At 35.5% G+C, this 27991-nt stretch overlaps 1 protein-coding gene across 3 annotated transcripts in view; it reads right to left on the bottom strand.

Annotated features, from left to right (window-relative positions):
- The window catches only part of COBLL1 (cordon-bleu WH2 repeat protein like 1), a 185613-nt gene that overhangs the window by 33750 nt on the left and 123872 nt on the right, over positions 1–27991 (bottom strand). For all 3 annotated transcript variants that reach the window (XM_043996060.1, XM_043996059.1, XM_043996061.1), the window contains 6 exons: positions 22986–23214; positions 22112–22150; positions 18161–18258; positions 17783–18019; positions 7304–7457; positions 5841–5915 (listed from right to left, as the gene is read on the bottom strand). In XM_043996060.1, the coding sequence (XP_043851995.1) occupies positions 5841–5915; positions 7304–7457; positions 17783–18019; positions 18161–18258; positions 22112–22150; positions 22986–23214 (832 nt within the window). The remainder of the gene's footprint in view (positions 1–5840; positions 5916–7303; positions 7458–17782; positions 18020–18160; positions 18259–22111; positions 22151–22985; positions 23215–27991) is intronic.

Raw genomic sequence — 27991 nt, 5'->3', positions numbered from 1 at the left:
TGTATTTCCTTTGTTCAAAAAGAACATTTGCAATTTGGCCATTTGCTCAATACAAATTTCCATAGACTCTGAAAATATAAAGGTTGGTTTGTTTTAGTAAATATTGTAGACCCAATTTCAGACCTACATACAAAAAACAAGAGTAGTGAAACTAAATGGCTGGGGTCACAAAAAAGAATCCCAGAATTTCAGACCTGGAAACAATTTCAGGAGCTATAGAGTCCCACTCACCTTTGAAGTACACATCTAGTTTATGCCTGAAGACCTCCGGGGAGGGGGAACCTACTACCTCCTGAGACAGCCCTCTTTCAAATAATTAATCTCTTAAATATATCACTTTTTTGTATAGTTCTACTTACTAGGGAGCTTTTCTTGACATCAGACTTATATCTGCCATTTTGTCTCTTCTATCTGTTGTTTCTGGGACCAAAGACAAAAAGTCAAATTCCTCTAATAAGTGATGGCTCCTCAGATAAATAAGGACAGCTTTCATCTCTGTCTCTGAATGTTCCCTTCTCTAATCTAAATATCTGGAGTTCTTTTATTGGCTAGCAGATTGTACTACATGGCCTCTAAGATATTTTAAAATTCTATGATTATAGTCAATGTCATCCCATCAATAAAATTTTTTACATTTTCAAAGAATATCCTTATCAAAGGAAGAAATTCATGCAGAAGCTGTACTTACTAGAGACTTTACTGATGTATTTTAAAATGACTTTTAGGAGTATTTTTAAGGAATCACTTTGAAGTGTTTGATAGGAAAAAAATTGCATAACTAATCAAAAGTGAATTTTTGATATCTCTTACAAAAACATCCCAGTAATTAACTTAGAAAAAAACCAACAGGCAGCCAAAGTCTAAGGTGAAAAAATTCAGAGCTAGTTAGATAAGGCAAGTTCCTGAATACAATATCCTATAGAAATGAAAGTTACAAATGTTATCAAACAGGAACTAGTGTGAAAGAAAGCAGAAATATTAAGCTCAGAAGGGAAATTAGAAATCATTCAGATTCATGAATTTCATTCATCTTAGATGGCCATTTCCATCTACAAAGTTGAAATCAAGCCTGATTGGAAGAAAAATCAAATAAGACTAAAACCTGCATCACATTATAAATGGAAGCAAGGAGCTTCATTTCTACTAAGAAACAAAAGTTGGCAAGTGAAAGCAATTGATAAATGTTATCTTAAGCAAAGAAGTCTAGGGAAACAACCTCCTGCGACCTATATTTCAGTGATGTTAGGGTTAACTCAAGTGTTTTGGCACAATCAGAATAAGCAGCAGCATCTGCCAGTGTCAGGACAGTACTCAGTCCATGACCAGGTAGTTCAAAGCAAAGGGAAGCATCTGTCAAGGAAGTAGTTTAGGAGTAAGAACGCTTAGATTGGGGGCAGCTAGGTGGCGCAGTGGATAGAGCACCGGCCCTGGAGTCAGGAGAACCTGAGTTTAAATCCGGCCTCAGACACTTAACACTTACTAGCTGTGTGACCCTGGGCAAGTCACTTAACCCCAATTGCCTCACTTAAAAAAAAAAAAAAGAACGCTTAGATTAAAGGTTAATAAAAACCGAGAAGCCAAAACAAAAAAGTTGATTCTAATCACATGTAAATAAAAATAAGGCAAATTGGGGACAAGGAAAAAGGTGAACAGGGCCAGTGAGAGGAAGCAGATGTTAAAACCAGAATAATGCATATGCCCTCTCCAAATGCTTTATTTTTTTCTTTTCATTTCACTTTCATGGTTGAAATGAACAGAGGCACAGTATTCAACATTTTATTTTTTTTAAGATGTGTCCTTTGTAGAAGAAGAATTGGGCATAGAATTTTCAAAGTGATTTGGGATTCCTTCCCACAAAAGAGACAGAGAAAAATTCAGCAGGCTAATCTCAATTTTCCCCATACAAACCACAATGACCAGTTTTAGAAGTACATATTATGTTGCTGTTGTTCAATAATTTCAGTCATGTCTGACTCTTTGTAACCCCATTTGGGATTTTCTTAGTAAAGATAATGGAGTGGTTTGCCATTTCCTTCTCTAGTTCATTTTACAGATGAGGAAACTAAAGCAAAGAGGGCTAAGTGACTTGACCAGAGTCACACAGCCAGTAAGTGTCTGAGGCTAGATTTAAACGCAGGGAGAAGCAGCTTCCTGACTCCAGGCTCAGCACTCTATCCACTGCACCACATAGCTACCCTAAATTATATATTTTAATACTTAATTACCTCCTATTAGGTCCACAGAACAGTGCTAGATAGTTTGGTAAAAAAAAGACACAAAACGGGGGCAGCTAGATGGTACAGTGGATAAAGTACTAGCCCTGGATTCAAGAGTACCTGACTTTAAATCCAGCTTCAGGCACTTGACACTTACTAGCTGTGTGTCCCTGGGCAAGTCACTTAATTCTCATTGTACCGCAAACCAAACCAAACCAAACCAAAAAAAAAAAAACCAAAAACATAAAGCAAATATTTCTTGGGGTCTAAAACATAATCAGAAGGGACTTGCCCTTATAGGTTCATATATTTACAACTAGAAGGGGCTTTAAAGAATGATTCTAATCCTCTTGATTATAGATGAGAAAAGTAAGTCTCAAACTAGTTAAGTGACTTGCCCAAGGTCACAGAGATAGGCAAGTAGCAGAACTGGGATTTGATCCTCATTCTTCTGACACCAAATTCATTGCCCTTTCCACAACCAAAACACCTTAAAGAGTGTGTGGTCCAGTAGTATCAAACTCAAATAGAAATGAGAGCCACTAAACAACTCATAAGGATCCTGTGGTCCACATAATGACTTAGAAAACCACATATTAATATTATCTATGTTTTATCTTTTTTATTTTATTAAATACCTCCCAATTATGCTTAATCTGGTTCCTGTACTCAGGATTGTGGTGGGTCACATTTGGGCTGTGTGTTTGACATCTCTGATTTAGGGCAATTTCCTCTTTTTATATAGGAGAAATGTAAAGTCCTTAACAATGAAATGACTTGTCTAGAATTCTGATCCCCAGACACTTGGTCCAGTGCTTTCAATTATTTACAAATTGATCAAAAAATTATAGGAAGTAAATACACAGGTACAATAAAAGCTTTTAAATTTAAACTACCGTTCAATAAAAATAAACATATTTGAAAGTACAGTCATATTTTTTCTTCAATATCTATGATTCTATAGTAGGGCATTATTATAGTGGTTATAATGCCATCCTCTTTTATATCTTTTAAAATATTTTAATTTTTTCCAATTACATGTAAAAACTATTTTTAATATACATTTTAAAAAATTTTAGCTCCATATTTTCTCCCTCCTTTCCCTCCCCCCTCAATAAAAAGGCAAGCAACTTGATGGTTTATACATGTGCAATCATGCAAAATATATTTCCATATTAATCAGTCATATAAAACATAATTCCATAATACTCTATAATGCCATACTCAAACACATCCTTTCATTGATACAATATTCTAATAATAGAGGCAACACTGGGTGCTGGACAGAGAGTCATCTCTGAAACCAGGAAGATGTGGGTTCAAGTCCCATGTTAATAACAACATCATCACAAAAACAATAATAATAGCCAACATTTATATAGTGCCTACTATGTGCCAGGCACTATACTTTACAATTATCTCATTTGATCCTTAGATATTATTCATTTTTATTTTACAGATGAGGAAACTGAGGTGAATATTTAATATGATTAATAAATGCTTAATGCCAAAACTGGTGCAATAGACTCTAATTTATAAGTAGTAATATATTAGAAACCCCAGATAAGTTCCCCAATATCTTAGGACAGGGATAGGTACCCCCAATATATTTCAAAAAACACACTATACCAGGGAAACCACATCTTCACACTATCCCTAAGATACACAGGTGCTAATAGAAGCACCCCATTTTATTCCTGACCTTCCCAATGTATTATATTCCTTTTCCACAAATTAGTAGGTCTAAGATCAATCAAGTAAATCTATTATATTTCTTGATGCCAATGGATGTCTAACTGCTGTTTATGAAAGCATTTATAGATCAAATGGGTTTATAGATATGCTAATAAAAGTTCAAATTATGTTACTGGATTATTATTGCATAAAGATATCACCCATTGCAGGTGGAAGCATCTTTTTCTCCATCTCCTTTTTTTTTTTTTTTTGCTGAGGTTTATGTTGTAACCTTATTCTTTACGAAGGGATTTGATAACCAAAATCTGAATTTCCAACAATTAAAATGGCATAAAGAAATGGTACTTTAAACCTTCATAACTTTACTTTCTGGGAAGCTCAAGTACTTCACACATCCTCATGTGTCAGTTAGAAAAGGAGGTGAATAATGCTAACCCATCCCATGGTGCCATATGGAAAAAAATGCACATGGATGAGTATATTGTTTAAGAAACCGGAAGGAACAGGGCACAGAGTTCCCTCATTAGGATTTACCCATGCTGACAAAAATCACAAAAAAAATTACCCTCCCCCAACACCCCAATAAATAATTAGGAGTAAAGAGATGTTAACAGGAGTTGGACTTAAGATTTCATTGGCATAAGAACTCCAAGGTGCTTAAATTCCCTCTACCAATGCGGAATGGCATCTTCTCTGCAACTAGTCTTATGTGCCCAGTGCACTGAGAGGTTAAGCTTTATGCTCTAATAATAATGATAACTAATAATAATAGCCTGAAGCTTTGAAAGTGATTTTTATGGCTTTTATCATTACAAAAGCTAGTCACTCAAAAAAGGAAAATTATAAATGTTGGAGAAGCTGTGGGAAAAGTGGAACATTAATGCATTGTTGGTGGAGTTATAAACTGATCCACCCATTCCGGAGAGCAATTTGGAACTATGCCCAAAGGGCAATGGGACTGTGCATACCCTTTGACCCAGTAATACCACTACTAGGTCATAGAAAAGGACTCACATGTACAAAAATATTTACAGCAGCTCTCTTTGTGATGGCAAAGAATGGGAAATCGAGGGAATGCCCATCAATAGCAAAATGGCTGAACAAGTTGTGGTATATGAATGTAATGGTGTGTAAGAATGCTGTAAGAAATGATGAGCAGGCAGATTTCAGAAAAACCTGGAAAGACTGATTATGAGTGAAGTGAGCAGAACCAAGAGAACATTATACACAGTAACAGCAACACTGTATGATGATCAACTGTGACAGACTTATCTCTTCTCAACAATACAATGATCCAAGACAATTCCAAAGGACTCATGATGGAAAATGCTCTCCACATCCAGAAAAAAAGAACTGTGGATTCTGAATGCAGCTTGAACCATACTGCTTCTAGTTTTGTCTTTGCTTTTTGAGGTTTTCCCCTTTAGTTTTGATTCTTCTTTCACAACATGACTAATGAAGAAATTTGTTTAATGTGATTGTACATATATAACCTATATCAGATTGCTTTCTGTCTTTGGGAGGGGGGTGGGAAGAGAGGAGGAAGAAAAATTTGGAACTAAAAATTTTATGAAAACAAATTTTGAAAACTATCCTTACATGTAACTGGAAAATAATAAAATACTTTTATGATTTAAAAAAAATTAAAATAAAAGAAATTTTAAAAAAACAAAAGCTAATCATTCTCCAGTACTGGCTTTTAAAATTAATGACATTAAGGAATCCCAAACTACACATAATTTTGTTCCTCAGACTTAAAGCAAGTTCTTCCTTTTTTCCAGAGACTAGATTTCAATCTATCATGCCACACAGCTTTTCATAGTAATCCCTAGTAATTTTATTGTATGAATTTTACTTTTTATGTACTTTAGCTTGTCACACATAATTTTTATTTTCACAAACCCCTTAAGTTTACAGGGCATAAACTACCTGAATCAGGTGGCACATCGGGAGGATTTGCTTCTGCAATACTTTCTCCTGGAATTGCTTCTACTGATTTTGGTGCTAGAATGAAGAGAAAATAGTTATCATCACAAATATGTCATAAGTACAAAGAAAATAAAATTTCTAATTAATTCTCTGGCATACTATTATCTAAAAGTGTGTGTGTGTGTGTGTGTGTGTGTGTGTGTGTGTGTGTTATTTTCAAATGTTATTAGCCAGCTCCATGACCTTCAAATTAAGTTTGAATTTCCATTTCTTTTTAGTTTACTATATATCAGAATACCAGTACTTTTTGTGAAACGAACAACAAATTTATAATCTGGCTCCCACATGCATTTTATAATAGAAAAATTCTCTACATATTTTCTCCCTCCAGAGTTCATTACTTTGACTTTTCTTTTTAAAGAAATAAACATTTATTTGAAGAAGCTATGGAAAAATTGGAAGACTAATGCATTGTTGGTGGAGCTGTGAACTGATCCAACCATTCTGGAGAGCAATTTGGAATTATGCCCAAAGGGCTATAGGGCTGTGCACAACCTTTGATCCAGCAATACCACTTTTGGGTCTTTTTCCCAAAGAGATCATAAAAAAAGGGATAAGGACCCACATGCACAAACATCTTTACAGCTGCTCTTTTTGTGGTGGCAAGGAATTGGAAATTGAGGGGTTGCCCATCAACTGGGGAATGGTTGAACAAGTTGTGGTATATGAATGTAATGGAATTCTATTGTTCTGTAAGAAACTATGAGCAGGAGGAGTTCAGAGAAACCTGGAAGGACTTGCATGAACTGATGATGAGTGAGATGACCAGAACCAGAAGAACATTGTATACGGTATCAACATTATGTGTTGAGCAACTGTGATAGACTAGATTCTTCTCACCAATACAACCGTACAAGAAAGTTCCCAAGGACTCATGATGGAAAAGGCTCTCCAAATCCAGGGGGAAAAAAAAAAAAGGGAACTGTGGAATATGGATGCTGATTGGACCATACTATTTCTTTTGGTTTTGGTGCTGTTGTTTTTCTTTTTTGAGGTTTTTCCTTTTTGCTCTGATTCTTCTCTTATAACAGCAGAAACATGTTTAATGTTATTTTATATGTGTGTGTGTGTGTGTGTGTGTGTGTATAAAAAACACCTATATCAGATTACCTGCTGTCTAAGGGAGGGGGGGGACAGAGGAGAGGGAGGGAGAAAAATTTGAAATTTGAAATCTTATATAAACAAATGTTGAAAACTATCTCTACATGTAACTGGAAAATAATAAAATATTTTTATTTAAAAAAATAAACATTTATAACTGGAGAACAAATTTTAAGAAATAAATATGAAAATTATTTCTTAACATAAAGATATAGCTTAAATGCCACTTTATTATGCTTTCTATGGGTTAATTAAAAAACAAAATCTTGCAACACTGCTATTGGAAAAAGCCACATCATCACCTGTCACATTACTGGTCTCATAACTTTGATCTGGAGGTAATTTAGAAGGTGGAGAGGGTGCTTTGCGCTTTGTCCTCCTCAAAGATGAATTAGCTGAGGATGTATTGCTGAGCTGCAGAGATCCTGTCCTCACTATGCTTGTTCCAGAATGGTCCTAAGAAAAGTAGAACAAACAACATGTCATCTTTTTATCTACTGATGGTTTATGAGGCAGCTACAGAACAATGGAAAGAGCAATGCACCTCAAATCAAGAAGACTCCAGTTCAAATCTCACCTCAGAACATTAACTATCTGTGTGACCCTGGACTTTAACCTCTTTTAGGTTCAATTTCCTCATTAGTCAAATGGAGAAAATAATAGCACCCAGCTCCTAGGGTTATTGTGAGGATCAAATGAAATTGCTTGTGTACAGCTCTCTGCAAACCTTAAAGTGTTATATAAATACTAGTTAAAATTATATTCGACAGGGGCAGCTAGGTGGCACAGTGGATAAAGCACCGTCCCTGGATTCAGGAGGACCTGAGTTCAAATCTGGCCTCAGACACTTACTAGCTGTGTGACCCTGGGCAAGTCACTTAACCCTCATTGCCCTGAGCCCCCCCCCCAAAAAAAAACAGCACAAAATGATGTTCGGCAGTTAATTTTCAGTTTAAATGTCACACTAATTTACATAAACCAAACCCATGTTAACCAAAAGTAAACAGAGAAAGACTAGAGCAGGGGTTCTTAACCATTATATCCTTTGGAAATGAAGGCTATGGATCTCTCATGATGTCTTTAAATTCATAAAATTCATAAGATTGCAAAGGAAACCAAATACATTGAAACTTACCCAAGTGTAAAAAAAAATTAAAATTAAAAAATTAAAACAATGACAACAAATAAGTTTACAGACTCCAGGGTGGGAGAAAAGGGAGAATGTAGTCCATGGATCCCAGATTAAGCACTTCTAGCCTAGGGTAATAATTAAATCAGCATGGTGCAATGGGAAGAGCATCAGGTTTAAAGTCAGAGGACCTGGGTCCAAGTCTCAGTTCTTCTACAAGTTACATGGGCAAAATCTACAGTAAAATGTGTAAGTATAAATAGATGAACTCTAAGGTCTCTGCCAACTCTAAGTCTGTGATCCTGTGAATATGTAATTAACTTTTTGAGAAAAAAAAAGGGTGGGGGGAGGAAGAACATTGAAAGCAAGTACTAGTCAGTCAAAAAACATTTCTTAAAAGCAACTATGTGCCAGACATTGTGCTAAGTGCTGGGGATACAAAAAGAGGCAAAAGACAGAGCCTGCTCTCAAGGAGCATACAATCTAATGGAGGAGACAACAAGCAAACAAATATATACAATTAAGGCATAAACAGGACAAGTAGGAGATAACTATCAGAGGGAAGGCACAAAACATGGGTTGGGAAAGGCTTCCTGTGGAAAATGGAATTCTAGCTGGGACTTGAAGAAAGCCAACAGGCAGAGATAAGGGAAAGCACTCCAGGGATGGAGAACTTCCAGGGAAAAAGTCCAGAGCTGAATGGACTGTCTTATTTGAGAAACAGCAAGGATGCCAGTATCATTATATAGAAGAGTATGTAATGGGGAGCAAGGTGGAGGAGACCAGACAGATGGATATGAGGAAGAACAGGTAGATTATAATGAGGCTTTGAACAAAAATCAAAAAATGTTATATTTTATCCTGCAGGCAATAGCGATCCACTGGAGTTTATAGAGTAGGGGTTTGACAAGGTCAGACCTGTGCTTTTAGAAATCATTTTGGTGGCTGAATGGAAAATGGACTACTAGTCTGGGGAGGGTCTTAAGGCAGGCAGACCCACCAATTCAGGCATGCGATGATGAGGGCCTGCACTAGAATGTTGGCATTCTCAAAGGAGAGAAGGGGGCATATTTGAGAGCTGTTGCAAAGGTGAAAACCACAGTCCTGGGCAATAGATTGCATATGGGGGATGAGGGGTGAGAGAGAGTGAGGAATCAAGGATGAAATCAATGTTGTGAACATGAAGGAATGGGAGGCTGGTGTTGCCTTCTATAGTAACAGAGAAGGTAGGAGGTAGGAAGAGTTTAGGGGGAAAGATAAGTAAAGTTTTTGCTATGTTGATTTTGAGATGTCTGAAAAGCAGTTGAAGATGTGAGACTGGAGGTCAGCAGAAATAACACCAATGAAATTAATTGCAACAACACTATTTAATAAACAGGTAAGTATTTCTAAAGACCCATTTTAAAAAAGATTTCTAAGCTCATTCTTGTTATCATCCTTTACATTCAACTAGAGCTTTTCTTATTAAATGTATTCATGTACATGGCATTTGAAAACTACTTTTAAAGTTGATGTCATTTGTCTTTATACCATTATTTTTTTTACTTCTCTATTTCAGACCAAACCACTCTTTTGAAAAAGAGCATTTAGGCATAAGCATCTACTAGAGATTCTAGTCCCATATTCTTCACCACTGGCCTCCTGACTTGCTGCTATGAGGCAGAAGGCATATTCTACCATCTATTTTCTAGGGCCTTCAATTTGTCAATTACTCAGAGCTTGACTTTTCATGATGTTTTCATTTGTGTTGCTTCAAGCACAAACATTATTCTCTTGGCTCTGCCTACATCAGTTCATATACATCTCTCTGAACCTGTATTTATAATATCTCACTGAGCAATAATATTTCATGATATTCATATTCGATCGGATTTTTTTCAGTCATTTTCAAATTGATGGGCATCTGCTCTGTTTCTAGTTCCTTGCTACCACAAAGAATTTTAGCTATGTAGATTCTGGAATATAATGGACCCCATTTGTATTTGACTATACCTTTGGGTATATGCCTCCTAGTAGGACTGCTGGATCAAGGCATTGTTACTTCTTGACCAGTCTCAATTCCTTATTTTAGGGGATTAACCAAAAAAAATACAGTAAAACTAATAGTTATTGTGAAGCTTTTACTATTCAGAGGTTCAATAATACTGTGGATTCACATCACCTTCCCTGTGTTGATAGCAGCATGGCTAGATGGCGCCATAGTGCACAGAGCATTAAGCCCAGAGTCAGGAAGACTTGAGTTCAAATCCAACCTCAATTACTAGTTGTGTGATGCTGGGCAACTCATTTAATCTGTTTGCCTCCATTTCCCCATCTTACAGATGGGGATAATAATGGTACCCAACTCCTAGAGTTGTTGTAAAGAGCTACATAAATGCTAGGTATTATTATTCTAGGGTTCCACAATGAAGGAATCTTCCTTCTTTGGCTGATCAATGATGTCAGTTTCTCCATCATTGTCACTTGTCTTTTCTATTACCTGATAAAATCCAGCCATGACATTCATTTCTTCAGGAGTAATATCTGCTTGAGAGTTAGACCTGGAGGTCATCTTCAAAGGACTTTTGTTTGTGCCTCAATTAAGCAGACGGCTTCACACAGAATAATATGAAGGAGTAGAATTGGCATAAATAGACCCACAAATCTCTTCTTATGATCTTTCCACAATTCAAAAACTCAATGACAGTAGAATTGTGACCTTGTCAAATAACCACAGCCACATTTATCAACCTACACCTCTGCAACAATCCCATGTTAGAATAAGCTGACATATTTGTTCAGGATATTTATTTTTCTATATATGTAGGATTTAGTGTCTGCCACAAAGAGCCAGGTTTCAGTTCTACATTAAGATACAATTTATTCTGTACATTTGTTAAAACAGGCTTGAATGGATGCTCAGCCTGTGCGATGGCAACTGGGAGGGGAGTGGTAAAATCAGCATGCATGGTAGGATACAGTAAAGGTTTTATAACCTTATTTTTTCAGGGTAATTTTATTGCTACTGAGAAGGTAGGGCATGAAAGGGAAAGAATGTTCATCACTAGTGCAGTGATGTGGTCAAAAAAGACATCCATAAAAGGCACAATCACACTTGAGCTTACCTTGGGGGGGAAGGGAGGGACACAGTTGTCAGAAAGGAGTCTGAGTTAGCCTGCTGTGACATGTCATAACTAGGTTTCAGGTGATGAGTAATGACTACACTTTAACTATACTTCCCTCCAACCATGAAATCCAACAGTCAACTGGGAGACAGTCTTAAGGAGGACAAATTAAAGAGGAAAATATAAGTAGGGTATCTGGATCATTAGCCTTTTGATAAAGATTATCAACAAAAGGAGCTATTTTTTTCTAGGTAAGAAGATGCACTACCTCCTTGGGGAAAGTCTTTAATTGAAATTAGACATTAGAATCTCTTCCTATGCTACCATATCTTGATACTAAAGAAACAAGAATTCAGATTTACATAAGCTTAATGAGAATTTTTCCCCTCTTGACTCAGTTAAGTCTACTTAGGTTTAAGAAAAATAGAACAAACTATCGGTGTGATATAATGGGAACAACACTGGTTTTAGAATCAGGATACTTGGCTTCAAATATATCACTCAATATATAATCTTAGGTAAGTAATCGCTTTCTGAGTCTCAGTTCCCTCATTTGTAAAATGAAGTGTACAAAAGAAAAAATACTTGAGATTTACTCAAAAAAAAAAAAGCTCAGTCTAATGATTAGAAATAACTCAATTATTGTCAGAAGATAAACATTTATTAAGCACCTGCTGTGTACCAGGCACTGTGCTAAGCACTGGGGACACAGAGGAAAGGCAAAAGCCAGTCCTGTGTACAAACAGCCATATGTAAGATAACTTGGAAATAAACAGCAGAGAAGGCACTCAAACTAAGGGAGATTGGGAAAGACTTCCATAGCAGTCTAGTTAAGGCCCCTCACACATGGCAGGCACTTAATAAATGCTTGTAACTTAGTTCAAATTCAATTTTTCCCCAGCATACCTTTCTACATCCCTTTTTCCTCAATGAAATTTCATGCATAAAGGCCCATGTTTAAACTGAAAATTAATGCCAGTCTAAAACCTCAAGAAGAAGAGAATAAGAATGAATACTTGAGGTGATTGAAAAGTGCTTTATTTTTCTGCAATTAATTTTAGGAAATTAGGAATTTAGGGAATTTTAAGGAAGAGACAGTTGCTCCTTCCCACCACCATACTCTGTTCTCAGTCTTGTTTTCAAGACTAAAAAAATGGATTTCCAATGAGAAATTTGAAGAAAAAGTTTTGGGAAAGAAAAGTATTTTTCCCCTCAGTAATTCTGTGGAAACTACTTAATCATCCACTAAAATTAGCTTAGAAGACTAGTTGCTTTTCCAGGGTGTATTCCCATGGGAGCCAAAATAGCTAAGCTCAAATGGGACTTTTCAGAATCCTCAGTTTGCCAATCCTATTTTAAAGAGCAATTACTGATACCCAAATAAATCATGAAATAAAATAATTAAATTTTTTTTTCCTTTGTGAAAACACTAGGGTCTTCCCCATAAAGAAAGAACAGGACAATCACAAATGTCTTGGCTCTCGCTCTCTCATGCACACGTGCGCGCACACATACACACACACACACACACACACACACTACATGTAAATTGGTACTATAAGCTAAGCCTGATATATCTTTCAGATGATTGAAATGTTATCATATGAGAGGGGCAAGTGATATAATAGATACATAGCTTCATCAAGAAGACCTGGATTCAAGTCTAGTTTCTGCTGGCTCTGTTTCAGCTTCAGTTTCCTTATCTGTAGGATGGGGATAATATATAGCAACTACCTCTGATGTTGGCTGTGAGGTTCAAATCAGAATGGACATATTTTAATTTCTAATTTTTTATTGAATTTTCTCATTAGAATGATTAGTATTGTGAGTAACTTAGATGATGTAGTGCTAACTGAAAAGGAGTATGTTTAACTTACTAAATGTTGACAGACAAGTGAAATGTGGATGGTCATTTCTGCAGTGGAGAGAGGAGGAATGGCATTTTATAGATCTTTAACTCTACCACCTAAAAGCCTGTTCCCTGAGGCAGACATCGTATATTGAAATATCATTTGTGTGTCTATGAATCTATCAAAAACTATGAGAAAATACTTGTATGGAACATGGCCCAAAATAAAAAACAGCTTTTGTAACTTCAAGTCATTTGTAAACCATCATTAGATATCAATTACCCTCATTTGCTAATCTATTTTTCTCTGCTACAAAATACTTAAATAAACTTATAAAATTGTTAAGTTATATAAATTTCCCATAAAATTTAAGTTAGACAGTGGTCAACATTTCTCATCTCCTTTGTTAAAGTATGCTTTCTTCTCACTTAAAAGGAAGAAAAAAAAACTTTGAGAAAAAAACCCAAAGGATTGTAACTTTGTTAAACAGCGCTCTCTTGTGGTTTATTTTCATACAAAAAAGGAAATGTTCTCTTGAGGATAAACAGCTATCAGGGCTTACTTATTAGTCAGATTCTATATAGATGGATATGTAAAGAAACTGGATGTTCTGTCACATTTTATCTCTTTTGGTATTCTGTTTAAGTTACTTAAATGATAATTTTAATTTTTGAGTCAAAACTAACAAGAAATATAGATATATAAAGATTAGATTTACATTGGTAACATTTGCTTTGATCCTTTGCTAAAATTAACCTATGTTTAAACTCATCAAGATATCACCTAACACAGCAATGTGTTTAAATTGTCTATTTAGCTAAAGGTGGCAGAAATTGTTAGATCTATGTAATTGTTAGATGTATACATTAAACAATTAAATGCTGTAGTTTTAATTTCATTAAAATTCATTGGGAAATGTATATTTACTTTCAGCTGAAGTCTCTTGAATTTACAAAGATCTATTTGTAAAATTCTGTAGTTTTTTCCTCCAAAAGGCAAGATTTTACAGATGATATTGCTAAGAATCATTTTCATTAAGGTTAGCTAGGTGGCGCAGTGGATAGAGCACCAGCCCTGGAGTCAGGAGAACCTGAGTTCAAATCCAGCTTCAGACACTTAACACTTACTAGCTGTGTGACCCTAGACAAGTTACTTAACCCCAATTTCCTCACCAAAAAAAAAAAAAAGAATCATTTTCATTGTAATGACTGGAATGACACCACCTGCTGAGGAGTTACTGTAGGAAAGCTCCACCATGAAGGCGTCTGAGGGCAAGCCATGCGATCAGGTCCTTGGAGTCAGGAAGTAACGTTTGCTCATGGGTACTATCAATCAAGGCTACCAGCCAATTAGCTTGGAGATGTGTGTGCATGTGGATGGGATGTGACGAATTTCACAGGAAACTTGTGGGATGAAGGAGGTGTGGCTCGCTCTCTTTCACCAGGACTCTCGTGGAGAGTGGAGCAGGAGAACTGTAGCTCCCTGAGATAGATAGCTGAATCTAGGCCTCTTTCTCTCTCTCTTCACCAAATTCTTATTCTCCTTAATAAATGCTTAAAAGTCTGACTCTTGCTAAAGCTTATAATTTATTGGCAACCACTCATTAGATTTTAAATAATATAGCTAGAATGGTAGCCCTGACATCATAATAAAGAGAGTAAAAAGAATTTTCAAATGACTGAACAACTTCTAAAAATGAAGTATCTATGTAACGCCACTCCTACCAAGTCTTGGATGATTTTCCTGAGGGGCAGCTCTTTGAAGCTTTTGTGTGAAGGGAGTTGTGACTCCTGATTGGCCAAGAGAACTCTGAGGTGATGTCACTGACTACCTGGTGAAGGGGTAGGTACCTCACAGGTAGTGGTCAAAAGAGGCAAGTGCAAACTTTTGGATGAAGGATTATAGATCTCCCTGGAGTCACACATGGGAAAGCTAGCCTCCAATATGCTCCTCCATTATCTTTTTTGAAACAGAGAGACTACTAGGAACCAAGTTCCCTCTAAATGTGAGATCATCCTTTCCCTTCTCAGTTTAGTTGAGATCTTACTTTGCATCTAGTAAGATGCTCATTTATTGTTGTATATGCTTTCATCTAATCGGTAATGAACCTTCCTGATTTCCCTGTTTATTTCTTACTTTGATAAAGAGGTGGTATACTAATTAGTGATAACTGTCATTTTTGAAACCACCATTTAGTGGGGGGTGGGGCCAAACTGGTGAGAGCAAACTATGATTCACCTAGATGTAGCAAGATAGCAAGTAGAGGGGGCAGCTAGGTGGCCCAGTGGATAAAGCACTGGCCCTGGATTCAGGAGGACCTGAGTTCAAATCCAGCCCCAGACACTTGACACTTACTAGCTGTGTGACCTTGGGCAAGTCACTTAACTCTCATTGCCCCACCAAAAAAAAAAAAGAAAGATTGGACAATGGATTGGGCACTGGAGTTGGAGTCAGGAAGACCTAAATTCAAATTCAACCTCAGAACGTATGACCCTAGATAAGTAATTTAAAGTCTGCCTGCCTCAGTTTCCTCAATTGTGAAATGGGGTTAATGATAGCACCTACCTCACAAGGTTGTTGTGAGGATCAAATTATATAGAATTGTAAAGCAAATAGTACAGTGCCTCAAACATGGCAAGCCCTTAATAAATGATTATTCCCTTCCATCTCCTCTCCCCATGAAAACAAGGAAAAGAAGCTGTTTTTTTTTCCTAAACACCTTATCATAACCTTGGACAATAGATATTTGATGTGTGATAGATACATATAATTCTAGTCCAATATTTGGAGATAAAAGAGTGAAGGGATTGCCCAGAGACAAGCAATCCTGGATCCTTCCAACCCTACCCCCACTGGGCTATGGTCCTCCTCTCCCCAAAATGGAAAGTATAGTCATACTCCTAATATCTATGCATTGCCACATGTGGTCAACCTGTTTTTATATTAGATATGTTAAACGTTTTAAACATATATTAAATACAAATGAAAGGCTTGAAAAGAATTGTACCTTTTAAGTGGCACAGGTCACTCCCCCCTCTCTTTGTATGTCCTGATTGTGATATTCATGAAATAATTCATTCAACAAGTATCTATTAGACAACTATTATGTTTACAGCATTGTGCTCAATGCCCTGGGAGTTGTTGTTTTTTTTTTAATTCAGCATGTCCCAAGGTCCTCATCCTCAAGAAATTAATCACCTATCCAAGGAGACAAGACTTAGGTATTCATTCATTCAACTTTCATAAAGCAACTACTTTGTGCAAAATAACATGCTAAATGACAAGAATGATATAAAGTTATCCCCCACCCAGTCCTTGGATGAAGAGATGGGGTAGAAATTTCCCTAATTGCTCACATGCTTAGTGGTGGGAGTGAATGAAAATATCAAAAGAGAGAGTGTAGCTAGAAAAAGAAAGAACATCAAGGCCAGATTCATGGGGAAAGACTAACTTAAAGGCATTAGAGGAAAAGAACAAACAACCAGTGAAAGACGGAGAAGAAATAATTAGAAAAGGAAAAATCAGGTAAGGAGGGAATCCCTAAAGGCAAGAAAGCAGAGAAAACATAGTAAGTAGCACCAAAGTGAATAGTGAGTATCAAGTTCTTAGCCAAGGTAATAGAGGAAATATAGTACCACTGACTGGAGAACAAACCCCCCAGAAAAGGAGGTTGAGAGGAAAGGGGTATGGTTTGGAAAAATGATTTTCATTTAGAAGAATTTTAAAAGAAAGTGATCATACTTTCATGAAAATAATATCTTCTATCACAAATATTCAATTATGCTACTGACAGTCATTAATAACTTTATAAACATAAGGGAGGTAGGGAAGGAGAAAGAGAATTTGGAGCACAAAGTTTTAAAAATGGACGTTAAAAATTTTTACATGTAATTGGGGAAAAATAAAATTTTAAATAAATGGAAAAAAGGGGGAAAAAACTTCATAAACAATAAAACACTAAATCCACTGGAGAAGGAAATGGCAAACCACTCCAGTAACTTTGCCAAGAAAACCCCAAAGGGGGTCATGAAGAGTCAGATACAACTGAAAAACAACTGAACAAAGCAATAACAACTTGGTTCCAGTTACTTTCCTTCCCCTCTTAATCACAAATTCAAGCATTTATTTTCCTCATGCCCACATTTTGTTTTAGTGTAATTTCTGTATAACACCTGGGATGCTACTGTAAAGCCAGCAGGCAGTCAACAAAGTCACTTATGACAACTGTTGATCTGATGAGGAATGTTTAAAAATTTGTACATAGGTCATTTTGATAGTAGTAGAGGAGTTCCCAACATAAGAGCCTCACAGGGAGCATATATACATTAGCTTGTGAGCAAGCATGGTCCAAGTATTAGAACAAGGTCATAATATAGGCCTTAGAACCTTCTCAGTACTTTCTGATAACTCATATTAATGAATGAATTATTTTCTTCAAAGTGAAAATTTCTGGTCATTAGTCACATATTTCTGCTTATAGTAAAAAAAAAGAATTATATAAACCATATAAACATCATATAATAATAAAACTTTATATTATACATGCATATATTATGTATACAAAACTTTATATAGGCTGAATTCCTAGCAACATTACCTGACACTACCCCTCCCCCAGTAGCTAGATCTTCCCTTCTCAAGAGTATTAGTAACCAAAGAAGAAAGAATAGTTTAAAAACAACAATAACAATAATTCACCTTATTTGTTTCATCCACACTAATGGATTTCACTACACAGGAAGCTGGTCTTGTCTGAGTATGTACAAGATCCTGTGGGCAACTCTGAGAGGTTGGCATTGGAGGTAAGGGAGCTCTCCTCTTTTTTGGCACATCAGACGGCAATGTATTTGAAATATATGGTTTAGAAATGGTATTTGATCTTGTAAAAGTTGGCCGAGGTTTACTTATCAATGGAGTTGCTGGAGCACTTGAAGTCTTATGGAGAAAAAAAGGGTTGGGGAGAGGGGGGAAAATACCATAAGTATTGGTGAAGCTTCAGAAAATAAAATACTGAGCCTTGTTTTAAAGTTTATAAGTAACGTTACAAGTTGCATCCTGAACTTTAAAACTGCTTACTTGCTCTCTTCTTTTCTTGCTGCGTTGAAAAAAGCTGAAAAACTTTTTATTTTCTTTTTCCTTCATAATGTCTAGGTTGGGAGATATTTGGCAGGAGTCTAAAATAAAAGAAAGACACATTACTCTTTTTGTTTGTTTCCTTATCTCAGACATCCATTTCCTTAGGTTTCTTTCTATCACTGTCCATTTTAAAATGTGTGTATTAAATAATAACTACAAAATTTAAGAAAGTAAATGCCCAAAAGTTGTTTTAACTGGGCCTTGAAAAGTATCTATCATATTACTGTTTTCTCATTTTAATTTATGCTTTTGGCTCATAACTAAAGTTATCATAAATAACATTGTATTCTGTAAAACACATGAATCCAAATTATTATTGAACACTTGGTCAAAAGGCTTCAGGGTTATTACTATATGCTTCAAGCATAGACTTAAATTAGAAAAGACTTTGATTATAGAATAATAAAATTTGTCTAGGTCTATGCATAAACATGTTTAAATGTTGTCTCATATTATTGTTAGTTTTTTTAAAGATATCTCTAATGTAAACAAGTGTTTTCTTAATGTAACAAATTATATGAATTTAAGAAGTAAAAATACAATTCAAGACTTTCTAAAAGATTTATAACAGATGATGAGAGGGATTGGCTGCTGGTTTTTCTTATGGTATTTTACTAGTGACGGATGCCAAGCACTTTTGGTTGCCATCAATATTAAAGAAAACTTAAAAGTGACATTTTGGTTTTCATATTTTCCAAATGACTGACTTGCTTCAAACACTTGACACTTTCCCCCATGAACTTTCTTTATCTGATGAGATGCATATCTTCTCTATTTTCAGTTCAACAATTAATTTTATTTTAATAAAATTACCAGAGCCATACCCCCTAATTAATTTCTTAATTATCTAAAAGTAATAATCTGTTAGCAGGAAGTAAAGTCTTCCCAAAGTTCAATTATAATCTGAAATGTAGGACATGTATACCTCTGACACTAAAATAAAGAATCTTTGTTGGAACAGTTATAGCACCATCAAATTATTTAAAGATAATTTATCTTAAAATATTGCCAAACAGCTTTTCCTTTCACTCAGAAGGGTAACTTTTCTATTGAGAAATTCTGACAAATGAGGGAGTAGCCATAAGAAAATTAAATAACTTAATTGAGGGTTGGAGTTTGGAGATTTTGTTTTGTTTTGTTTTAGAGGGGGGTATTTTTAAAAATCTAAGACATTCCATTATCTTATTTTAAAATGATTAATAGGAAATAAAATGTTTATTTCCTATGTACAACAAATTTAAAAAATAATTAAATATCATGGTGAATTAAAAAAGAGACATGTGGGAGAAGCATGAGAGGGAAAAAAAGAATATGAATGAGACAGAAGAGAAATACACAAGAAGGGACAAAGGGACAGTAAGAAAGAGAGAAAGTAAAGAAAGGGGAAAAAATGAGAAAGTAGGTAAAACTCAAGGTGGGATGAGGAAGAACACTTTAGCAGTTTCACTGCTCCTCAGCTCCACCCAACACACATAAATTTCATTCACCATTCAGCATCACAGCTTCTAGAATATCATGACTTTCCCTTTCTGGCGCCACATCTCCAAGGTAGGTGGGCTACAATATTAAGACTTTGTCAGTGGACATAATTGTCTACTGGAGTATTCTAAAATTTGTGATTTCAAGTGACATAAAAAGATTTTGTTCCCTAATGTCCAATTGCTGTTAATTGTTCTATATATTGAGGTTACCAACACTGAGTAATAACTAAACCAAATATTATTTATACAATACATATGAGAAACTTGAAAAAAAAAAGTAAACCTGAATGGCAACATGGAATTTTAAAACCAATAAAGAAAGCAAAGAATCAGTGCTGAATAATTAATTTAGATTTTGAAATGTTATTAATCCATGAGGACTAAAATTCTCAAGAGTTGGAACAACTGGCAGTCATTAGTATTTAACTTTAAGCAACACAAAGCTTGGTGGGGAAGTGTAACAGAAGTTACCATGAGGTAAAGATAAAGTTGACACAGAACTAGGCTCCCAAGTTTCTAATACTTTCCTTTCTCCTAAAGCAAACCCTTGACCAATATTTGTGGGGGGTTTCCCAGGGAGCCATAACAGTGACAAGAAGAAAGAACAATGGGGGAGAGTAGCTGAACAATACTTGGAATTCTACATCTAACTCTCTTTTGAGATCACCAATTAATCTACACTTGATGCTGGCTAAGGTACCAACCACTTGAATTAGGATAGTCTACACCATGACCTTTAGTCTCCAACTGAGGTTTGGAGAAGAGTGAAGGTGAAAGTGGATGAGATGTCAAATGATCTACAACAAAAACCTTTCTAATTTACCAGTTATCAGTATCTATATTCTCTGTTTCTCAAATTACAAATTGAGATTAAGGGGTCCCTGAGAGATCATTTTACCCAGTTTTACAAATGAAGAAGATAGAGCTTATAATGTCTTAACTTCTAACATAAAAGAACAAATTGTTTTTGTTATCATTATAAATTATTTTTTAAGAGAAAAGCAAAAAGGATTCTCCACAAAGTGTTAATATTTTCTTCCTTTCATTCTGCTTTTAAAAATCTTTTAAATTGGGGCAGCTAGGTGGCACAGTGGATAAAGCACCAGCCCTGGATTCAGGAGGACGTGAGTTCAAATCCAGCCTCGGACACTTGACACTTACTAGCTGTATGACCCTGGGCAAGTCACTTAACCCCCATTGCCCCACAAAAAAAAAAAAGAAAGAAAGAAAGAAAGAAAAATGTTTTAAATTTTGTTCTCACTCATCTGGCTAGAACGAGATGATTTCCTAGGTATTCAAAAGGGGATTAAAAAACTAAGATCCTTTCATATGAAACTAATTCTATTCTATAACTTAATTTATACAGCCAGACCTGTAAGTTTATCAGTGTAGGAAACTCCCAGTGTGGAAAATCTCTCTGCTGATATAGGTTAGCACCTTCTAATTTATCTGCTTAGTAATATGTGTGGTTATATAAAAACACTGAGTGACTTGCTTAAAGTTAACATAGCTAGTATGTGTATAGAGGCATGCTATGTCACACATGTTTATACACATGTGTCTTCAAGGAGTCAAAGTTTGCCCTCTTTCCACTAAGCCACAAGAGCTAAAAAGATCTGCAGTAAAATTATTTTGTATAATTTGCCTTTGAGAGAAAAATAGCATTTGCCTTTCATTTTAGAATGATTTCCCTTAAATGCCCATATGTGTGGAAATTTCAGGTAAATTACACAGGCATCCATTAGCCCAAGGAAATATGAATAGCAGAAAGCATTTGGTTGAGGATAAATTGAAAGACAAATAGAAGAAAAACTTGCTGGGAATATAGCACAACCTGTCCAGCCAACCAGATATTCTTAGTAATACTTTCCATGCAAATTTTTATCTATGGTTACTGTATTGTCATCTCTCAGAATCAGAAGCAGCAAGAAAGGGTTGATTTCCTAACAATTAAAGTTATTCCCAAAATGGAATGGTATGCTTTATAAGGTAGTGAGCCTTCCACAGGAGGCTAACTATCTATCAAACATATTGTCAACAGGGCTCCTGAACTGCACAGGAGCCTGGACAGAAAAACCTTGAAGGTGACTTCTAGCTCGGAGATTCTGATACAACAAGTTCAGGAAGTGAGGAGAGGGTATATAACACATTTTTCAGAATCTGAGTGGTAACTTTTGAAAGCACATTTGAGTGAATGAAATCAATGCTATTCTAAATTAAAATCCATAAGCTGCCAGAGCACTTATGCTGGTTGTGCCCTTGTTGATAACAATTTGTGAAAGCTCAGCAAGTATTCTAGAACTTAGATAGACTTTCAATTTACCCAGTGACCAATAAGTAGAAATGTCATGGTGTGACGCAGATCTACCTACTGTGTGTTATATTAAAAACCCAAATCCATAGCTCTTACCTTGTAAAGATGATAAACTGAAGTCAGTAACAGAAGGAGCTATAGAGGGAGGGGGTAAAAAAGGGTAAGTTGACTATAATTACGATTTTTGTTCAAGTTCAAAATGTTGCTGTGTCAAAGAAAGGGGTGTAAATTATATCTTAACACCCTCTTAGGGGAAGTGTTAATATTTTCTAAAGGCAGAATAATTGTTTTCTTTCTTCAAAATTTATTTCCTTCAAAAGGCTACAAAGACGAAAATTATTTTATAAATCCAAACAATAATATCAGTATTTATTAGGAACACATATGCCTGCATTTATACATTGGAAACTTTTATAAAAGCATGCCAAACCAACATGCTTTAAAAATCTTCAAATCTTAGAACATGAAATTATTTTGCTGTTTGTTAAAGTTGCATGGAATACTTCTTTTTAGGTCTCCAAGTATATATTTAACAAAATCATTTGTAACCAGCTTATGTCAGATGCTAGGTTTGAGACATTTTTAACATGATATTGTTAAACTTAAATGAAATAAATGGATACAGATGGGACTTTAGTCAGTCAATAGCAGTTCACACTTTATTAGAAGAACAAGGAATTCACAAGATGTTACTCAATTTTTTTTTCTGTTTAAATTCAAGAAGCTGTGTTAGCTATTCCATTCTTAGCCAAAAATTTTAAGTTGATGAGAAATGGAAATTATCATCTTTAGCTGAGAAATTCAGTTTCTTATTCCAGTTTCATGAAATAAAATCAGTGATGTTTTTATGGTTCAGTTTCCCTTACTTTCTTGTCCCACAGTATATACAAAATTTATTAATTTACCAGTTAAATAGAGAAAACACATGATATATCAACTATCAAATGAAAATGAAACAAAATAGTCCTACCTCTGCTAACATCCATTGCATAGAGTTCTCGTAGTCCAAGGTCATTAAAGGACTTAGCCAGGTCAAGAGGCTCCTGAGATTGGTAGTCCTTCAACAATATGGTGTGCAAAGGGTCAAACTCACATTTACTACAGATAATAGGGGTGAGTTCTCGAAGGGATGCATGTGGACTAACTCTCACAACTGTCTTCTGTGTTTTTTTGTAGTTTATCACTACTCGTACAGTTTGCTGAAATAAAATATAAAAATTAAAGTCATTGTAATGTTTTTGTTGTGTCAAGTAATTTCAGTGGTATCTGACTCTTTGTAACCCCCTTTTGGGGTTTTCTTGGCAAAGATACTAGAATGATTTGCCATTTCCTTCTCTAGCTCATTTTACAGATGTTGAACTGAGGCAAACAGGGTTAAGTGATTTGGCCAGGGTCACAGAGTTAGTTAAGTGTCTGAGGTCAGATTTAAACTCAGGAAGATGAGTCTTCTTGGTTCCAAGCCCACTGTTCTATCCACTCTGTCACCTAACAGCCAGAGTAATATTAAAAACTAATAAAAGAACCAAATGTATTTCAATGACCTGGAAACCTAGAATTCATCTTCCTAGCAATTATTCCACATGATTAATACCCATATCTAAAAGTTATTTTGTTTGTTTGGTTGTTTGTTTGGGGGTTTTTTGCAGGCAATGGGGGTTAAGTGACTTGCCCAGGGTCACATAGCTAGTAAGTGTCAAGTGTCTGAGGTCTGATTTGAACTCAGATACTCCTGAATCCAGGGCCGGTGCTTTAACCACTGCACCATCTAGCTGCCCCTCTAAAAGTTATTTTGATCAACTTTTTCCTAGTTCTATAAAAGAATATTTAAGCCAAAAGGTATCAATTTAGTATAATATATAGCACTTTAACATCAAACCACGAGATATATTTATTTCCTCAGCACATTATGGACCCTTAATAAATGCTAATTGATTGACTGATTCAACAAAGTTTAAGAGAGATTAATTAATGAGTTATCTTGTTTTATATTATTATTTTAAATTTAGAAAACATACAAAGATAAAGTTATTTTTTACTCTTTATTCAGGAAGTACATTTTTTGCTAATGCTTTACTAATTAATAGATTTATATGAGGTCTCTTCTAATTTAGGTGCTTAGTGTTTTATGTGTATCTGCATTTGTATTTATATTTAGGTGTGAACTATCAATTTATTCTGGGTACTTTCATTGCACAAATACTCAGAGAATATACCTTGCCAACCTAATTCATGTCAGTATAAATTAAACAGGCAATCTTTATTTCTTTAGGGGTTTTGTGTGTTTTTTTTTCGGGAGGGGGGGTTCTCTCCTATATGGACTAGACTGATTTCTCTGAGTAGCAACAGATATTTATTTCATTGAAGAAGTCTTTTTGGATACTGGGATCCAATGCAAAAAACACAACAGCATCTACAAAAGTACATAGAAAATTTGCATAAGATCCAAAGGGAACCTTTCTTTCTCTTAAGACTTTGTGCATGTCATCACTTTCATAATTTGCTGACTACCTTTGGTGAGCATATGCATCTATTATATTTGAAAAGATCAATTAAAGTTCACTCTGGTTATACCTAGTCCAAAAATTTATAACTCTTTCTGCACCTTATGTCCAACATGTTTCTGCCAGGAACCAGCTAACACACTTCATTATAGAACCTCTAAAGACATGATTACACATTGCATTGGAGTTCTTAAGTCTTTCAAAGTTGTTTTTCTTTTTCTTTTTTCTTTTTTTTTTTTTGGTGAGGCAATTGGGGTTAAGTGACTTGCCCAGGGTCACACAGCTAGTAAGTGTCAAGCGTCTGAGGCCCAATTTGAACTCAGGTCCTCCCAACTCCAGGGCTGGTGCTCTATCCACTACGCCACCTAGATGCTCCCAAAGTTCTTTTTTCAAAAAGAAAAAAAAAATCATATGATCTTCACACGCATGAGAAAGACCTTCTTATAAAAAGATTTTCAAACTTCATTTTCCTCCATGTCAAATACTTGCTGGATTCAAATGCCTCTTTCCATGTGATTCTTTGACGTTTTAAGACGTTAACATTTCCTCCCACTTCAATTTTCTTCGTATTATACTCATTTGTGTAATGAGATTATATGGGTATTTTTGTTCCAATTACCTAGAATACAAATATTCTGTAAATACTTCTTGAAATGAATTGATATAGTAATCCATGTTCTCCATAGTTGGGAAATATATTATTCTTTTTTATTTAAGTTTTTACAGAATTTCAAAAAATATGTTTTGATTGATGATCCAAGTAGAAATTATTTTGGTATGTGCTGTAAGGTATGGATTTAATTTGTTTGTTTTTTTCCCAGCAATGCCCAACATTTTGTGACCCCTTTGGGGAGGGGTTCTCTAGGCAAAGATATTGGAGTGGTGTGCCATTTCCTTTTCCAGCTCATTTTACCAATGAGGAAACTGAGGCAAACATGATTAAGTGACTTGCCCAGGGTCATACAGCTAGTAAGTGTCTTCCTGACTCCAGGCCCAGCACTCTATCCCCTGCACCACCTAGCTGCCCCCCAACATATGGATATGAATCCAATTATCCATCCTACTTGGTTATTAGGGACAAATTACCCTTTTTTAAAATTCAGTAACATATTCTATTTCTGTTTTACTTAGTGTTTTTGCAGTGCTTCATAAAGATTTCATAGAGATGAGAAAGTAAGCATATAAATGATAATTGCTGAGATCTGCTCATTTTATTTGCTAAAGATATTTCATATAATTTTCCTCCTCAAACATTTTGTATATCCTTTGTAAACAGAGGAATTTATCTTGAAAATTAGTTCTTTAGTGATGTTGGATGTAAGTCTTCAGCACAGATTATTTCTTCTATGTGTGCACTTGGTCTGATCTGGCTGCTCTTTTCCACTTCATTTTCTTCAGTGTCATTACCAGTTCTTTCAGTAGTAGACTGAGGTGTTAGACTGTCCAGATTCAGTGGTTCCATTGCAACTGATGATGAGAATAGACAGTAGAAAAACACTGGCAAATCTTTTCCATTTTTCTGTATATAATTTGCTTTTGTCCTTCCAGGTTATATTCATGAATTCAAAGGAGTTTTATGTTTTCAAAAATCAATGGTCATGGAGCAGCTAAGTGGTGCAGTAGATAGAGCACCAGCCTTGGATTCAGGAGGACCTGAGTTCAAATCTGGCCTCAGACACTTAACACTTACTAGCTGTGTGACCCTGGGCAAGTCACTTAACCCCAATTGCCCCACAAAAAAAAAAAACAATGGTCATGAACAAGGAAAACAATATACACTATGACTACACAAAATATAGTTGTTTGTCCTTTGTTTTTTTTGTTTTGTTTTGTTTTTTTGTTTTTAGAGAGGCAGTTGGGGGTTAAGTGACTTGCCCAGGGTCACACAGCTAAGTAAGTGTTAAGTGTCTGAGGCCAGATTTGAACTCAGGTCCTCTTGACTCCAGGGCCGGTGCTCTATCCACTGCGCCACCTAGCTGTCCCCTGTCCTTTGTTTTTGAAGAGAACCAATGGCATCATAGGGTGATGCCTTACCTCAAGCATGAATTCAATTTAAGTGAAACAGAGTTGCACAAAGTCATCAGCCTCATTCTCTCTTCCAGAGTCATCAAAGTCAAGGAGAAAGACAAAACTCAAGAGGACTGGTGATAGCCTGGGATGCAGTGGATGATCTTGGTGTTTTCAATGTCTAACTAAGCTCTATGTGCTCCACAGTGCCGGCTTCAGCCGCCTTCATGGTCACTGCAACAATTTGTTTTCATACATCCATTCCATTCCATTCGGGAAAGTGTGCTGGTAGTAGACATCCCCCAGTGGGTCTGAGGCCCATCAGATACCCTCAACCTGTTTTATATTGTCTGTCAAAACCATTTACTGGGGTGTGGCTATTGTGCATGTTACGGTTTCTTGGAGCCACAGATGAGAGTTGGGTGACCACATGGACATCAAAAGTGGATAAGCTGCCTTAATAAAGGCTCACACCAGAAGTGCTAGTCCTTCTTGAACACCCCATTCCAAATGTAAATGGGGGGAAAAGAATGAAATCAAATGCTGTTTAATTTGAATGAATCAGCCTAGATTGGAGAAAAACTGAGAAAATGAACCTCATAACAGAAGTGAGGGAATTATCAGTATGAAACAGTCTATATATTGTTAGTGTTCAATGTATTGGTTAGATTTGCTTTTTTCTTTCTTTTTAAAATCTTAGTTACAAGGAGTGGTGATGGGATAGATCCATGAACACATGTGATATAGAAAGAGAAAAGACATCAAAATATAATTTAAAAATAAACTCACTTTATTAAAAATGAAGGAAGCTTGAGAAGAAAAGTTTTTTAAAGTAATTATGTTTATCAAATAAATACCATACCATAAGTTTTATTCTGTCAATGCTATTTTTGTTGAATATACAAACTTCTGTGTTCCATAAAGTAACATAGATTTATATAATTAATGACGACTAAATTTTCTGTATTTTATAAGTCCCTATATCTCACTGCACACAGCGATTAATTCAATTTATCCAGAAAATGAATACAAAAAGGTGACTGACATGAAATATAACTTTTAAAAACATATAATAAAGAAAATTATATAGTCAATAGAATAGCCTACCCTGAAAATCATTTATGGTTTACTGTTGTTAATCAAAAGACTATTCTTTTATCTAGTTAAGGCAATATTTCAAGAAGTTTTAGAATAGTAAATATTTACTTTGAATTCTTCTTAAGAGAAAATGGTTGTATTATAACTAATCTGAAAAGCTGGCAAAGCATGATCTGATTTGGGCCTGAAGATGCATAACACCTGAAAGGATTCTCCCAAATCCTGCCTCTATGTGGCTCTCAGTAACCATTTTCCCCCCAGTCATTTATACACTTAAGACTTAATGGTACCTTTTAGTCACATTCCATTCACCAAATCTGTTTTCAATTAAATTATAATAAAGCGTTTTTAATAACTAAAAAGTAACCAT

Source organism: Dromiciops gliroides, chromosome 3 (assembly GCF_019393635.1).
Source record: "Dromiciops gliroides isolate mDroGli1 chromosome 3, mDroGli1.pri, whole genome shotgun sequence".
NCBI classification, from domain to species: domain Eukaryota; kingdom Metazoa; phylum Chordata; class Mammalia; order Microbiotheria; family Microbiotheriidae; genus Dromiciops; species Dromiciops gliroides.
The sequence above is the reverse complement of the archived record's forward strand: the minus strand, read 5'-3'. Positions and strand labels throughout refer to the sequence as shown.